Genomic DNA, 14,648 nt, shown 5'->3' on the forward strand with positions numbered 1-14,648 from the left:
CCTAAGCAACAAAAGACAGCTATGACGTATGTGCTCGGCACAGTCAAAGGGATTACAAGTTTGTACATGATGTGATAAATATAAGGCTCTGACAGCTTGTCAGCCCCCTGCAGTCATTGATGGGTCTGCACGCTCATAGTAACACAAGGGCAAGGAAGAACAGCAATGGACACTGTAGAGCAATAAAAAGTGTCTCAAGTCTCTGATCGGATTGAGCTGAGACATAATTGCGCTGATGTTGTGTCTATACACCCACCATGAAATGCTTCCTATTCACTAAGGCTATTTAAATAAACAATAAAATACAATGAGGCATACCGTTATAGGAAAATATCATCCAACAGCAGCACATCCTTAAGTTTTTTATTCCTCCTATGCCACAGCAATTGGCAAACAATAAAATCCATTTTCTGTACTGCTTATCCTTCACAAGGTTGCGGTAGAGCCTGAAGCCAATCCCAGGGAACTCGGGTCACAAGGCTAGGGATACCCTGGATGGGGTGTCAACCCATCGCAGGGCATAATCACATACATATTCGCACACCCATTCACACACTATGGACAATTTGGAAATGCCAATCAACCTACAATGAATGTCTTTGGATTAGGGAGGAAACCCATGAAGCACAGAGAGAACAAACAGGGATTCAAACCCCCAACCCTGGAGGTGCAAGGCAAACATGCTAACCACTAAGCCACCGTCCCCCCCAAACCCTAACCATTTGTAGTTATTAATAAATGCCATATCATACATTTTATCCACTTCTAGTTACAACAAACAGCAAAGCCCAAAGTCCTGAAGACCTTCCTGTGTCAGAATACTTAAAGTTAGTGCTGTTATAGAAAATGCATTAAAACCTTCTGACCAGTCAGAATGAAGCATCCAAGAGCAATGCACTGGGTGCTCAAGAACAAGGTGGATACAACACAGAAATAACTGTTGAAGAAAGCCTTTACACAGGCAAACAACACGCACAAAATTTGCACAAACTTTATGAATCAACATGCAAACAGCAGAGCTTATAGGAACGATGGTTAGTGAGACTGGATCAGGCTTGTACATGCTTAGTTTTAAAATCTAATGTCAACTTGAAAATTGAAAATAATAAACCTGGACAGAATACGTATAATAATTTTTACTCTTGCCTATGGTAGATAAAATGGTAGATCAATAAACATGATAAAGAGTTATGGAAAAATGATGATGGCAAATCAAGTGTCTGTTTCAGCCTTTGCGTGTGTTTGTTTTTTTGGATGGTGATCATCTTCTTGTTCACCCTTCCAAGAATATTATCTTAAGAGTAGTTTATGGAAACGTGCAACGATTTTTGCAGAGGTTTGAGAGACAAAAGAACTAGCTTGCTCGCTCACCACACATGTACATCCTAAAACCTGCAATGAACCAAACCACAACACCGAAATCAACTATACCTTTTCTACGTATACTGCCACATGCAAGTATACACTCACTGGCCACGTTATTAAACCCACTCATCCATGCAATTACCCAATCAGCCAATCATCTGGCAGCAGTGCAATGCATTAAACCATGCAAATACATGTCAAAAGCTTCAATTAATGTTTACATAAAATATCAGAGTGACTTTAATCCTGGCATAGTTGTTGGTGACATACAGCTGGTTTTAGTATTTCAGAAACTGCTGCTCTCCTAGAATTTTCAATTCTAACTCATTCAAACTAAATGGAAGCCTACAATAACTCAAATAAACACTTTTTACAACCACGGGGAACAGAAAAACATGTCAGAATGAACAACACGGTGAACTTTGAGGTGGATGGGCTACAGAAGTAGAAGACAACATCAGGTTCCACTCCCGTCAGACAGGAACAGAAGTCTGGGGCTTCACTGGGCACAGCACCAGTAACATAGGACACCTGATGATTGGCAAAACATCACCCAAGTTTCTGTGCCCACTGTATCCTCAGATTCCTACTGAGTTTCTGAAATACTCAGACCAGACCAGACCAGACCAGACCAGACCAGCCTTGACTCAGTCCCACCACCCATTATGATGTTTGATGTGAACATTAACTGAGGTACTTGATTTTATGCAGTACATTTACATTACATTTATTCATTTAGCAGACGCTTTTATCCAAAGCGACTTACAAATGAGGGAATACAAGCAAGGCGATATATCAAGTGGAGAACAATACAAGTACTGCTACTATACAAGATCTTTTAGTTGAGTTCTAGAAAAGCAAAGTGTGCAGAGTAGGTGTAAGTTCCAGAGTTGTTTTAAAAAAAATTGTTCTTTTTCTTAGGATAATGTGGGTTTGGCGTTTTAGGGGTTAGTTACGTGTTCACGGAGGAGGTGGATCTTTAGCTATTTTTTGAAGATAGTGACAGATTCTGCGGTCTGGATTGAGGTTGGAAGTTCATTCCACCATTGAGGAACAGTTAGTGTGAAGGTTCTGGAAAGGGACCTTGAGACACGCTGAATAGGCATTACTAAGTGTCAGTCATTAACCGATCGCAGATTGCGTGAGGGAATGTAAGCCTTCAGGAGAGAGTTGAGGTAGGAGGGTGCTGTTCCAGACAAAGTCTTGTACGTGAGCATCATGGCCTTGAATTTGATGCGGGCAGCTACAGGAAGCCACTGGAAGGTGATGAAGAGGGGTGTGACATGGGTTCTTTTGGGCTGGTTGAAGACGAGACGTGCTGCTGCATTCTGAATAATCTGAAGGGGTTTGATAGAGCTGGCTGGGAGGCCCGAGAGTAGTGCATTGCAGTATCCCAGTTTTGATATGACAAGAGCCTGGACTAGTAGTTGTGTAGCCTGTTCGATGAGATAGGGTCTGATTTTCTTGATGTTCTTGATTAGTACTCTGCTGCCACATGACTGGCTTGTTGGATGAATAAAAGCATGAATGTGCAGCTGTAAAGGTGTTCCTAATACGGTGGTCAGGAAATGTATCTCCACTGAATAATGTTTACATTCTCTTAATAATGATAGCAAATTTCCAGAGTACAGTATTCCCAGAGTAGGGTCATATTGCTCCTCCTTGTAAGTGGCGTAACTTAAAGAAGTCTTAACCAGGATCAGGTATGGTAGGGATTCCTGGAAAGGCCTGAAAGACAGCGAAAGCTGTGGAAATGGATGCAGGGATTAAGAGGGTAGATGCAGCTGGGCTGGGCTTCTGCCAGGAAAGGGGCCTCGGGGAGAGGAATTTCTTAATCCTCCACAATCCTACAGTGAGCGAAAGAGATCTTTAATTAGAGAGGCTGCTAGACACATGTCTGACTCCTGTGCTGTTGCTGCTTAATAACTACACAACAAAGGAAAGATGGGTTTTCATGAAATTTAAGAGGAGCCATCAATCAGTTCTAGCTGCTGGTGCTTGGCAAGAGTTCTTGGTTTGGTGCCCTCTACTGGAGGCAGAAAAACATAATAAAGCTAACTAATTTCCTAATGACTTCTGAGTTCTCTCTGTAGACTTCTGAATTCATGCTGCTATCATGAGTTACATCATCAATAAAGATTAGTGATCTTGTTCCAGAAACAGCCATGCAAGCCCAAGCCATGACACTTCCCCCACCGTGCTTCCACCCACGAGCTCGTATGTTTCCCACAATGTTTTTTTGTCATACCTGCTGTTGTTTTCCGTCTAGATGTAAATATTAGGAAATGAAAGCTGAAATTCTGATCTTCTCATATTCATCTTTTGATCTCAAACCCAAATGTCTTCAGTCTATAGCAAAAAAAAAAAAAGATTTGGCCTTGCTGTTCCAAACATTTCAGAGAGGACTGTATAAGCATAAAGAACTGTGAAAACAAGTATATGAAATGACTTCTATAAACAACTTTTTGTACCTCTTTATGACTCTCTTATTCTTACGTACTATTCTTTTAATACACACACTCAAAGTGATAGTCCCACTTGAACTAAGCACAAAAGAAAACATTCAGGCAGAGGGCTTTAGCATTTTAACACGATACGATTGGCTAACTTCCGCATCCAAGTTTTAGTGTTTTAGTCAAGCACTTAAAAATGAGTGTAGAGAAAAAGAAAGCAATGTAGGAAGCAGAAGATGTGTGGAGTTGAAGTCAAATCAGGTGACGATTCGACAAGCTCCTGCAGTGCTCTCACTGCCGAGTATGCCGCCAAAATATCCTGCCTCCTGTCTCACTCTCACACTCACTCTCTCTCTCTCTGGCACACACGCACACACAAACACATCTTATCCATTTACTCCTTACCCACTTACTCTTTTCAAAGTGTTGGAACATTTCATTTCATGTTCAAGCAATCATCCAGCTACACACACACACACCTGTACGCCTTTCAATACTTCATACACATTTTACTTTTGAAACTCCTTTTACAATCCGTCCATTTCTGCTCTTCACACATCCCATATTACAGGTACATCTGCGTAAATGATCATATTTTTCTAGGTGAAACATCTGCAGTGTCTTTTGCATTATTTGCACAACCTGTTTCTTTTTAGACTAACAAAGAGCCAAAAGCACAGTTTAACACTTTATGGTTTGCAAAATTTAATCTCATGACATTTGTACAAAAGATGAACGTGAATGCTGTTACAGAAACACACAGAACCAAATGACTGCATGTTGAAGGGCTTGACTGATTAACACAACAACCAATAGAATTTGAGATACACCACATGTCCATCATATAATCACAAACGTCCAAAAATTCACCATCTTCAAACAAATTTTTTTCCTCAGCTAAGGCATGGGTGAAAAAGGAACTAGATTGCTAGAGGATGCACAGCTAAAAAGGCACTAACAAACCATGTTTACTGCTACTGTAGTGCAAAACCTGCTCCCAGGGGTAGGACATACACATTCATTGGATGAACACAAGAGTAGTACTGGATGAATCTTTAATTAAAAAAAAAAAATTCTGGAAGTGATGAACTATCTCCAAAACATTTTTTTATATTTGTTTCTGCAGTTACTGTTGTATTGGTATCTCTAACACTAAGGGATAAAACACTCTGAAACACCGATTTTGATTTCAGGGGAAATAATCACACAATGACCCCGGAACTATGATATTTCCAGAAAGATCGACACTGCACACAATGTCAACCAAAGTGTTAAACTAGCCCTTATTGCAACATTTCTGCACAGGAGTCTATGGAGCTGTATAGAGTTTAACTTCCAACTATTTTAATCCAAATTGATGCTGATTTTAAGCAGTGAGGAAACAGCACATCTTTTGCATTAGTGGCTCAGTAGTTAAGGCCTTGGGCTATCAACCAGAAGGTTGTTTAAAACCCAGCAATGGCAAGCTACCACCATTGGGCCGTTGAGCAAGGCCATTAACCTTCATCTGCTCAGCTCAAGTATGTCACTTTGGATAAAAACAAATTTTTTTTTTTTTTTTTTTTAAACCATCTGCCAAATTAACAACTATTTAAAACTGGGACATCTGGTTTATGGATTCGGTATCAACTGTATGACAGTCCTTGCGATCAAAAGAGCTTACTACAGTTTTCAAGCACATGCTGCAGTGAATATGCAGTGCAACGAATAAATGATGGATTGTATAATAGGATATTACTAACATTATCAATTTATAGACTGCTGGCACAGCAGATTATGACTGTTCACTATATTGTTCTCCCTCTGGTAAGTCCGTTCTCTGGTTTGCTTCACTGCATGTGCATCAGTGAAGGGAAATATTAATGTTACAGCATACAAAGACAACCTACTCAGTTGTGTGCTTCAAACTTTGTGGCACATATGGGTGTCATGGTCAAGTATCCACAAAGATTTGTTACTTTTTCCAAATAGTTTTTTTTTGTTTTTTTTAACTGAATCATTCATTAGCCATTTTTGGAATGAATTTCTAGGTGAATGGGGATTATATATATATATATATATATATATATATATATATATATATATATATATATATACACACACACACACAGATAGGTAGATAGATAGATAGATAGATACACCCACATACATACACACACACACACACTCATATATTTCTTTCCGATAGGCTTTAAGAACGCCTTTGACAAAAGGAAAATATATTTAAATCACATTCTAATGGCTGGATCGGGAAACTGTCGCAAGGTTGCCATGGGAAACAGGAAACATGGCAAGCAAATCACACGACACTGATGCCAAATTTATTAATAAATTCAAAAAGACTGGATGTGTTACGGACCAAGTGAGAAATGGACATCCACGAGGACACAACCAAAGTGGTGCTGGCAAACACAGTCCCCTATTTATGGAGACTTTTAGGTCACCCTGTATACATTTATGCTCGATTAAAATACATCAGCATTCCCAAATCTGGGAAAATATTAAGATGTTATAGAGGGCTAAACTGGTATAGGAAATCCAGTTGGAATCTGTTAGGCTATTTGAGATAGAATAAATTCTCCTAATCAAGTCTTCTTCTTCCTTTTTTGTGCAGAGTGAAGCAATGCCTCAACAGATATAAAAGCAGTGTGTGGTCTACTTCAAAGCATACAAAGTACATAGGTCAACATGAGGGATAAAAGATTTGTATGCACAATTTTCAGCACTTAACATTCAATGTACTGCAAATGAAGCCCTGGGTTAAGAACAATTGAGCTCTTGATCTTTCAGGTTCATAAACCTTTTTCCATCCAAAGCAAAAGTAAGAACAACAATTACACAGAAATGCAAAATCAAATAATGCTCCCTCCTCATAAATTTCACATTTTAAGACTGATGCATTATGAAAAGACATCTGTTGTTTATGTTATTTTTTTCTGGCATGCGAACAAGGAATTAGAGGTGAGGTTGAATGAGGCTGACTGGGCCTGCAGTACGAGATTCTGCCAGTGTGTATGCACACACACAAACACACACACCTTTCTCACACCCCAGGCACTGCTTCATACCTGCCATTTTGAAGTGTGTGTGTGTGTGTGTGTGTGTGAGAGAGAGAGAGAGAGCGCACAACATAAAAGTGCAGATGAGTAGAAAATGAGAGAAAATGCTCAATGTAAACAGTGATGTGATTAACAGACTGAAGAGAGAAAGACTTTCAGCACTTGTCCACATCCAGAAAAGTTCTCTATCTGCCTTGAATAGGAGTCACAGGAACACCCCTTGTGAATATCTCCCTGTTCTATTGACTTCTGAGGAACCAGTGTCTAACCATCATTAAAGTGAAATAAATCAGACTGATTTTAAATATTCATCATACCCTGATCTGATTAATATCACTATAGCCAGAGTGCATAACACACTTATCCACACTCAGAACCTGCATCTAAACACTCACCCTCCTTCACTTTCTGCTTCCTCCGAGCTATATCCCTGTGCTCTTGCAGCTTCGCTGGCTCTCTTCCTCCTCGTGGGTGTGGTTCTATTCAGTGGACTTGCCTTGCGACTTCGCCCTGTTAACTCATCTCTGATGTGGTCCTGCAGGTGTGGAAGAGCATTCTTCAGGGCCTTCACCTCCTCTTTGAGCTCCGACACACACCGAATCAGAGCTCCGAGCCGATCCAGCACCTCTGTCTGACCTCCTTGCAATGCCGCACCACCATCAAGCTGGTCTGTGTTTCTGCTGCTTGACAGGTAATAAGTATTTGTCCCTGCTGCCGCCACCATGGCTCTCCGGCTCTGGTACCAAAAAGCTGCCAAGCTGATCCCTGCAGCACCAGCCAGAACTCCCAGAGCCAGGACCTTGCCATCCTGAGCCATCCTGCATATATGACCAGACACACTCGTTGTAGCAGAGAAACTTTAAAACCAAAACTACAAATACAAGTAGTAAGCTATGTAGATGAATGTCGACACTGTTTAAACATTGCAGCAACAAAAATGTTTCGGTTTTTTTTTTTTGCTTGTGAGATTCTTCTGAATCTTGCTAAATTCAGCATTAAAATATCACGAAAAATATGGTTGGTTGGGATATGAAACAAACAGAGCAGTGCATCTTTAATGGTCTGTAAATTTGTGCTGAAGTTTGATAAACCAGCCTCCCACCTCCTTTTTCTTTAGGTTCACAACCCAATGTAGTACTTTTGCATTCACTCACCAACTGAGATCTTCAAAAAAGATTATAGGTGGTGTCAAAGTTCATGTGTGTGAATGCAAACAATTATTAATGGGTGTGGTTTACAAGTCACACAAGCAGATGAATATTAAGACTACTAATTTGCTTAGCAGGATAAGAAATAAAGGTGGCCACTTGCCCAATATAAGAGGCTTTGTGAGCAGATCTGTCAATCATGTTACTGACCTGTTGCCAATTAACTTCCAGCAATTTCTCTTTATTAACCCTTACATTTCCAGCCTTTTGTTGCCCTGTCCCAACTTTTTTGAGATGTGTTGCAGCCATCAAATTCAAAATTGCCTAATTTTTTTTCTTAAAATGGCACATTTCCTCAGTTTAAACATTTGATATGTTTTCTATCTTCTATTGTGAATAACATATGGGTTTATAATCTTTGCAAATCATTGGATTCTGCTTTTATTTACATTTTACACAGCGTCCCAACATTTTTGGAATTGGGATTGTAGTAAGCGAGCTAATGGTCACAATTTTATGTTGGTTTTTTTTTGGAGATCGTTTCCAAATTCAGTTATTCATTCCTAATGATGTGTTCATTCTTAGTACTCTGAGGACAATTTCCCTTTGCATGATTTAATTGCTCTAGGGACCAAAAGTTGAAATATGTGGCACACTGAAGTATTTGTTTGCCAATTGTATGATTGTTCTTGAGTTTTTCCTAATAGCCAGTTATTCAATCACATTAATAAAAGTATTCAGAGGAAAATTCAGTTTGGCTGTTTTCATTTACTATAATATCTATGTATTTCTGTAAATTGGACTCATTATGTAGATTTGAATTTATACAATACCGCATGGTATCGTGATACTCTTTGTTATTGTGATACTTCAGCTGGTATAGTATCTTAAGATATGGTATTGTGACAAACAACTCTCGTTGTCACAAAGTGTCATTCACTCTGGTAAGTGATGAATAAAGCATGAATAAATTACTTGCACACTCCCTGCACACCTGCCATTTTCTTGTAACTGGCAAGAAACCCTTTAGTGCACACAGACTTACTGATTAATTACAATGTGCAAAAATGATCCAGTAAAAATATTAGTTTGTAGTTGTCAATTTTCAGCATTTGTGTGACTGTGACAACCACAAAAATGACATTTTGTGTAATAATGCATCTGGAGAAAATAGCAAGGGAGGTAGAATTAGATGATCCACCGATCAGCATGAGCAAGTCTCCAAAAGCTACATCTCAATATTGTCACAGCTACACTGTACACAATAAAGGCAAGCTGAAATCACCTGGAAAACCCAACAGTCTCTCGTGACACAGGATGCAATCAGGGTGAAATGTTAACCCTTATAATCTTAACTTTTTGAGACCCCACCATCATATTATGTCCCCTCATCACTCCACCTCATACACAGTGTGTATATCGTGTGGTATCACCTTTTCTTCCCCAAACTACTTCCTGTCTGAATACATTCTCATCAGGTTCTAATAAACACTGCAAAGAGAAACTAAATACGCAAGCAACACCACAAGTCACGTCTCAAGACAAAAGAGACATGAAAACGTGTTAAGTTTTACAGGATTCTTCATCAGTTTTGGGGAATTAGTGAAGTAATCCCAAGCAGTGTAATAAATACCAGGGTGTTTAACAAACACGCCTTACAATCTTGTTTTACTTTAAAAGCAAAACCAAAAAAGTTCTAAGAACATTTCTTTGACAAGCCCCGTGTCTTGTTTCCTAACAAACAACACTAAAATGACCGAGCAACAGTACTGCTCTCTGCATTTACACAACTATGCTCTCTTTACTGTTAAATCCAGCGCGCTAACTAGATAGCTAGCAATCTAACAAGGTGACATTAGAACCAGGACAGACGTTAGCTGTAATATGACTGAAATAACATTTGAACATCGCCATTCGTGAAATACACTGTAAATTTAAACAGGCATGCAATGAGGTAGAAAACTGGTTACAAACACAGATTAAGCCTTACTGTTAGGCAACTCTCCACGGTTTGACAATCAGTGGTGCAACATCAACAACAGTCCGGAAGGCGCGAGCGGCATCATAACAAAAGTTCCGCAAGACGAACGTCACCTTTCTTCATTATTATAGAGTACAATCCATAATGTCGATAAATATAGGCTACAGACAGTCCGTTTCCCCTTGTTAAATTAATACTATCACTGCCTTATTTCCTCCTGTCAAGTCACTCCCTCTCTCACTCCCAAATGTACTGTGATTTCACTCACAGGATTCCATATGACCTATGAACGTCTATGTACATTTTAGCTGAGCTAATATTATGAAATTAATCTCTCTAGAAAGAGTGCTATATACAGTATAGCAGGGTTCATCAACTCTTTTGCAGGCAGGGAACCTGTACAATAATATTTGACTATATAATGGATATTTAATGAGGCGTTTCTGAACTTTCCACTCTCAGAATTCTTGCAATTAAACCTAAGCCAGTCATGATTAGGTTCAAGTTAACATTTATAGGCCTACCTATATTGAGTTATTGAGATTTCGAGTAAATCGGTCCACTTCAGACAAACAACTAATAACTAGAAGAACTCAATAATACATATAAAAACTCTGAAAATATTGGCTTGTTCCCTGAGCCCACTATGCGGACCATGGTTATATAAGATTAATAAAATAAACTCACAGTAAAAAATGCAGTATTTGAGTAACTGTATCCATGAAAAAACTTTTAAAACCTGGTTACGTAAAGAAAACAACTCTATAAGGGTTCACTAGATGATAATTAAACTATAAATGATAAACCTCATTCAACCATAATTACCAAAGGTAACAAGCAAAGCCAAGAGGCAAAGTTCATCACAGTCACTCATTAACTGGTGTGTGAGTCAGGTAATGGTGACTGAAATGTTGCAGAAATAGTCAAAAAATGATTTTGTAAATATAACTTCAAAAAGAAAATAAAAGATTAAAAAGATAATTTTGAAAAACTTACTTGAATTAAGCAGAGGACTGTGGTTTTGATGTAATATGAGCTCTCCCTGAGCAACTCAGTGTGCTGGGCTGTGGTTGATACACGTATAATCAACCTTGAACCAGCAAGGCTGCTCTAACTGACTGTCAGATTCTGAGTTCAGTCTGTAAGAGTTTAATATTAACTGGGGAGGACCCTTTTAAAGAAGATATGAATAGGACCGCATGAGTTATACAGAAAGTATTGGAATTGGAAAATGTTTTTGCTATAAACTGACGATATTTGGAATTGAGATCAAAAGAGGAATATGAGATGATAGATCAGAATTTCAGCTTTCATTTGCTGATATTTACATTTAGATGTGCCTTTGGTGTTCGATTGCAAAAACAAATGAATTGGCTTTGCCATTCCACTACTTTCAGAGGGGACTGTACATGTTTCAAGTAAAAACTAACCTGAACATAATAACCATTTTGTACCTTTATGCAAACGACACATATGAAGACCCTGAAATAACTGTCATTTTCAGTACAGTAGCTATTATGGCTATGGATTAGTGGTGTGCAGATAAAGAGAAGGAGGATGGAATTGGGATATTGACTGCACATGTGTGAACATAGTGAAGATTAAACTGGATCTTTTCTAAGACAGTACATGCCTTGTTGTAATTAAATGCCTTGTTAAACTGCATTGTCATTACTTTTGTATATCTCCAAATAGCTACAATATGTCCACTGTATAATCCATTATTGTTCCTATAGTAACAGCTGATTCACAGGGACTTGTATGGAGGTCGCTCCACATAATCTCAATCTAATAATAAACATATTAAAGAAAAACATATTCTTACTGATGTGGTAAAGTTTGTTGTTAGGAGTCATTTATATAACATTTATGGATGGAGTCTCAAAACTGTGATAAATAAGTGATTAATAAGTTTATCACTATGGGACAGTCCTTAGGATAGAGGACTTTGCTATTTTTAGTTTGCCTGTAAAGACGAGCTGCATTTTTTTCTTATTAACCTCAAGAGAGAAAAAAATCTGCTGGTAAGGTAAGTACTGTTTATAACTACTACATTGAAAGTGATAACAGAAACTTGTTTTGTGGACATTCCATAACATTAAATGTAACTATAAATGATTTAAAAAGCATGTGGTCTCGTTCATTAATAAATAATAATTTTTAAAAAATCAATGGCAAATTGTGTGGTATAAGATGAGTAGAAGACTTCAGGACTTATTTAACACACTTTAATTGTAGTCATAAAACTTTAAAACTTAAAAAAAAAAAAATCATCATCATTTGGGACAATGATTTTTATATGAAAAGTAATTTATAGTAAAAAAAAAAAAAAAAAATACAGTCTGTAGTTGGGCAGTCTGTAGTTAAGTTCACTCTTTGCTACTAGTTCCAGTCATCCATCTATTTTCCATACCACTTATGCTACAGAGGGTTGTAGGGGAGCCTGGAGCTTATAACAGGGAACTGAGGCACAAGATAGGGGACACCCTGGATTGGGTGCCAACCCATCGCAGGGCACAATCGCACACACACTATGAACAATTTGGAAATGCCAATCAACCTACAGTGCATGTAGCACAGGGAAAACATGCAAACTCCACGTACACTGTGGAGGCAGAATTTGAACCCCCAAACCTAGAGGAACAAATGAAGAAGAATAAGAGGCCTTTATTTGTCACATATACATTACAGCACAGTAAATTTTTTTTTTTTTTTTTTACATATCCCAGCTTGTTGTGGGGCTGGGATTGGAGGGCAGGGTCAGTCATGATTCAGCACAACTGGAGCAGGGAGAGTTGGGGGACTTTTTCAGGGGCCCAACAGTGGCAGCTCGGTTGTGCTGGGGCTTGAGTTCCTGGCCTTCTGACCATTAACCCAGAGCCTTAACCATTGAGCCACCACTGCCCACCCCTAAGCCACTGAGCCCCCTCAGTTGTAGTTCACTGCACAGTTTATAAATGAACACAAAGTAACACAATATTAAATAAGCATAGTAAGGCAAAAGGTGTAAAAATTTTAGTTAAATATAGTAAATGTCTTCACAAATGTAATTATTCAAGAAATATCCATACTCAAAAACAGAACTAAAAAATCCAAGCTTACAGTCATGCACAGAAGTGTAAGTTACATATTCACAACTCCACTTCAAAAGACACAGAGGGAAAGATAAAACACTGAAGCAAAAAAAAAGCAACTCATTGCATCCTTACCAACCATCTGTTACAGCATGCACAGTGTGCTCTTATCATTGCAATAATCTAGTCACTGTAGTTATTTCCCCTACACTACAGAGGAGCTTCAGTATACCTTATAGAAGCTTCAGAAGATCACATGAGTAACTGCTCAAATGTAATCTAATTGTTTTAAGTGTTCTAAATTACTTTATAATTCACACAAAAGGACATTTTGTGGAATTTGAGGTAAATTACCACTCCCACAATGTTGAATGATTATGTTAAAATGATGCTAAAATGTTTTAACAAAGTGTATCTCATGTATGACTGCAAATTCAGTGTCACATTTGTCATTTAACATGCACTCTTTCATGTACTTTTCCCATAAAAGAGACTCACATTTACAGTAATGTAATAGCAGCTATTTATAGAAAGAACTACTGAATTGTTTAACTTTATCTCATGTAAAGGTGAGATAAGGACAACATAGCTCACATGGAGGGGGAGGGAGCTCCCATGGCGCCTCTATGATGGCTACGTGCAGTTTCTTCAACATCCTTCTCTCTTCAAGAACTCTGCATTGTTCCAAGCCCACATGCTGGAAGCTCTCCATTTGGAAATATTTTGCACGTAGACACACAAACACTCCTACACAGCTAAAGGACAGGGAGACTCTGCTTTTGGGGGCTAAACCAACAGCCAATAGATGAGATGAGGCAATATCATTCATGCAGCCAGCCATGGCCCTGCTTTGTTCAGGTCAAAGCCTGCAGATTACACACTATCCTGAAGGCAAAGACAATTTCCAAGCCTGGCAGCTGCTCCAGGCCTCACGCTTCAGCACAAAACAAACACGCACTATGCTGTGACTCATCTCATTTAGATACTCAAGACCTGAAACACCTGAATTTATATGTAAAGAGGTTGTTAAAATCATCCATGCTTATCACAACATCAGAAGAAGACTACAGACTGCGAGTGTGAATAGAACTTCTTGATAGAATGATTATGACCAAAGATTCTTACATAAAATAGAGGTGCTCTTTATGTAGATATAGATACTAGTATCACAACGCAACATGTTCAGTTGCAAGACATTCAATAAAAGTAAATGTGATTTTAAAAAACAACAACTTTGTGACAAATTTATACTGTTATACAGTACAATACAGGACTGAGTAGCTAAAAGCAGATATATTCAGCTTTACTGAATGAGTCAAGGAACTAGTGGAATCTGGTAGAACGGCAGTGCTCACTTTTATAGCACAAGAGTAGATCTTAGAAATTCATGAGAGTAAAATACTTAAAACAGGCTTTCCCTGATTTTTTTTTTTTTGACTGCTGAGCAGTGTTTGCAAAAATACAGATGTGAAACATCCTGATTAGTTCCTCTGTTTTGTGGAATTTAAATGTTCACCTTGATGGATGTGTTCTGTCTAGTGATGGAAATTATTTTCATGCAAAAAAAA

The 14,648-nt window shown here is 38.4% G+C and overlaps 1 protein-coding gene across 4 annotated transcripts in view; it reads right to left on the reverse strand.

Annotated features, from left to right (window-relative positions):
* The window catches only part of LOC128605888 (regulator of microtubule dynamics protein 2), a 43,227-nt gene extending 32,040 nt beyond the window's left edge, over positions 1–11,187 (reverse strand). For 3 of the 4 annotated variants that reach the window (XR_008385617.1, XM_053621721.1, XM_053621723.1), the window contains exons 1-2: positions 10,016–10,235; positions 7,273–7,695 (exon numbers count right to left, since the gene is read on the reverse strand). Coding sequence is in view for 3 of the 4 variants with exons in the window: in XM_053621721.1 (XP_053477696.1) it covers positions 7,273–7,694 (422 nt within the window). In the remaining variant the exon portion in view is untranslated. Of the gene's footprint in view, positions 1–7,272; positions 7,696–10,015; positions 10,236–11,002 lie in introns of those variants that run through there. The other variant, XM_053621722.1, reaches the window with a different exon arrangement.
* Positions 11,188–14,648: the final 3,461 nt, after the last annotated feature.

The sequence above is a fragment of the Ictalurus furcatus genome, chromosome 3 (genome assembly GCF_023375685.1).
Source record: "Ictalurus furcatus strain D&B chromosome 3, Billie_1.0, whole genome shotgun sequence".
NCBI lineage: Eukaryota > Metazoa > Chordata > Actinopteri > Siluriformes > Ictaluridae > Ictalurus > Ictalurus furcatus.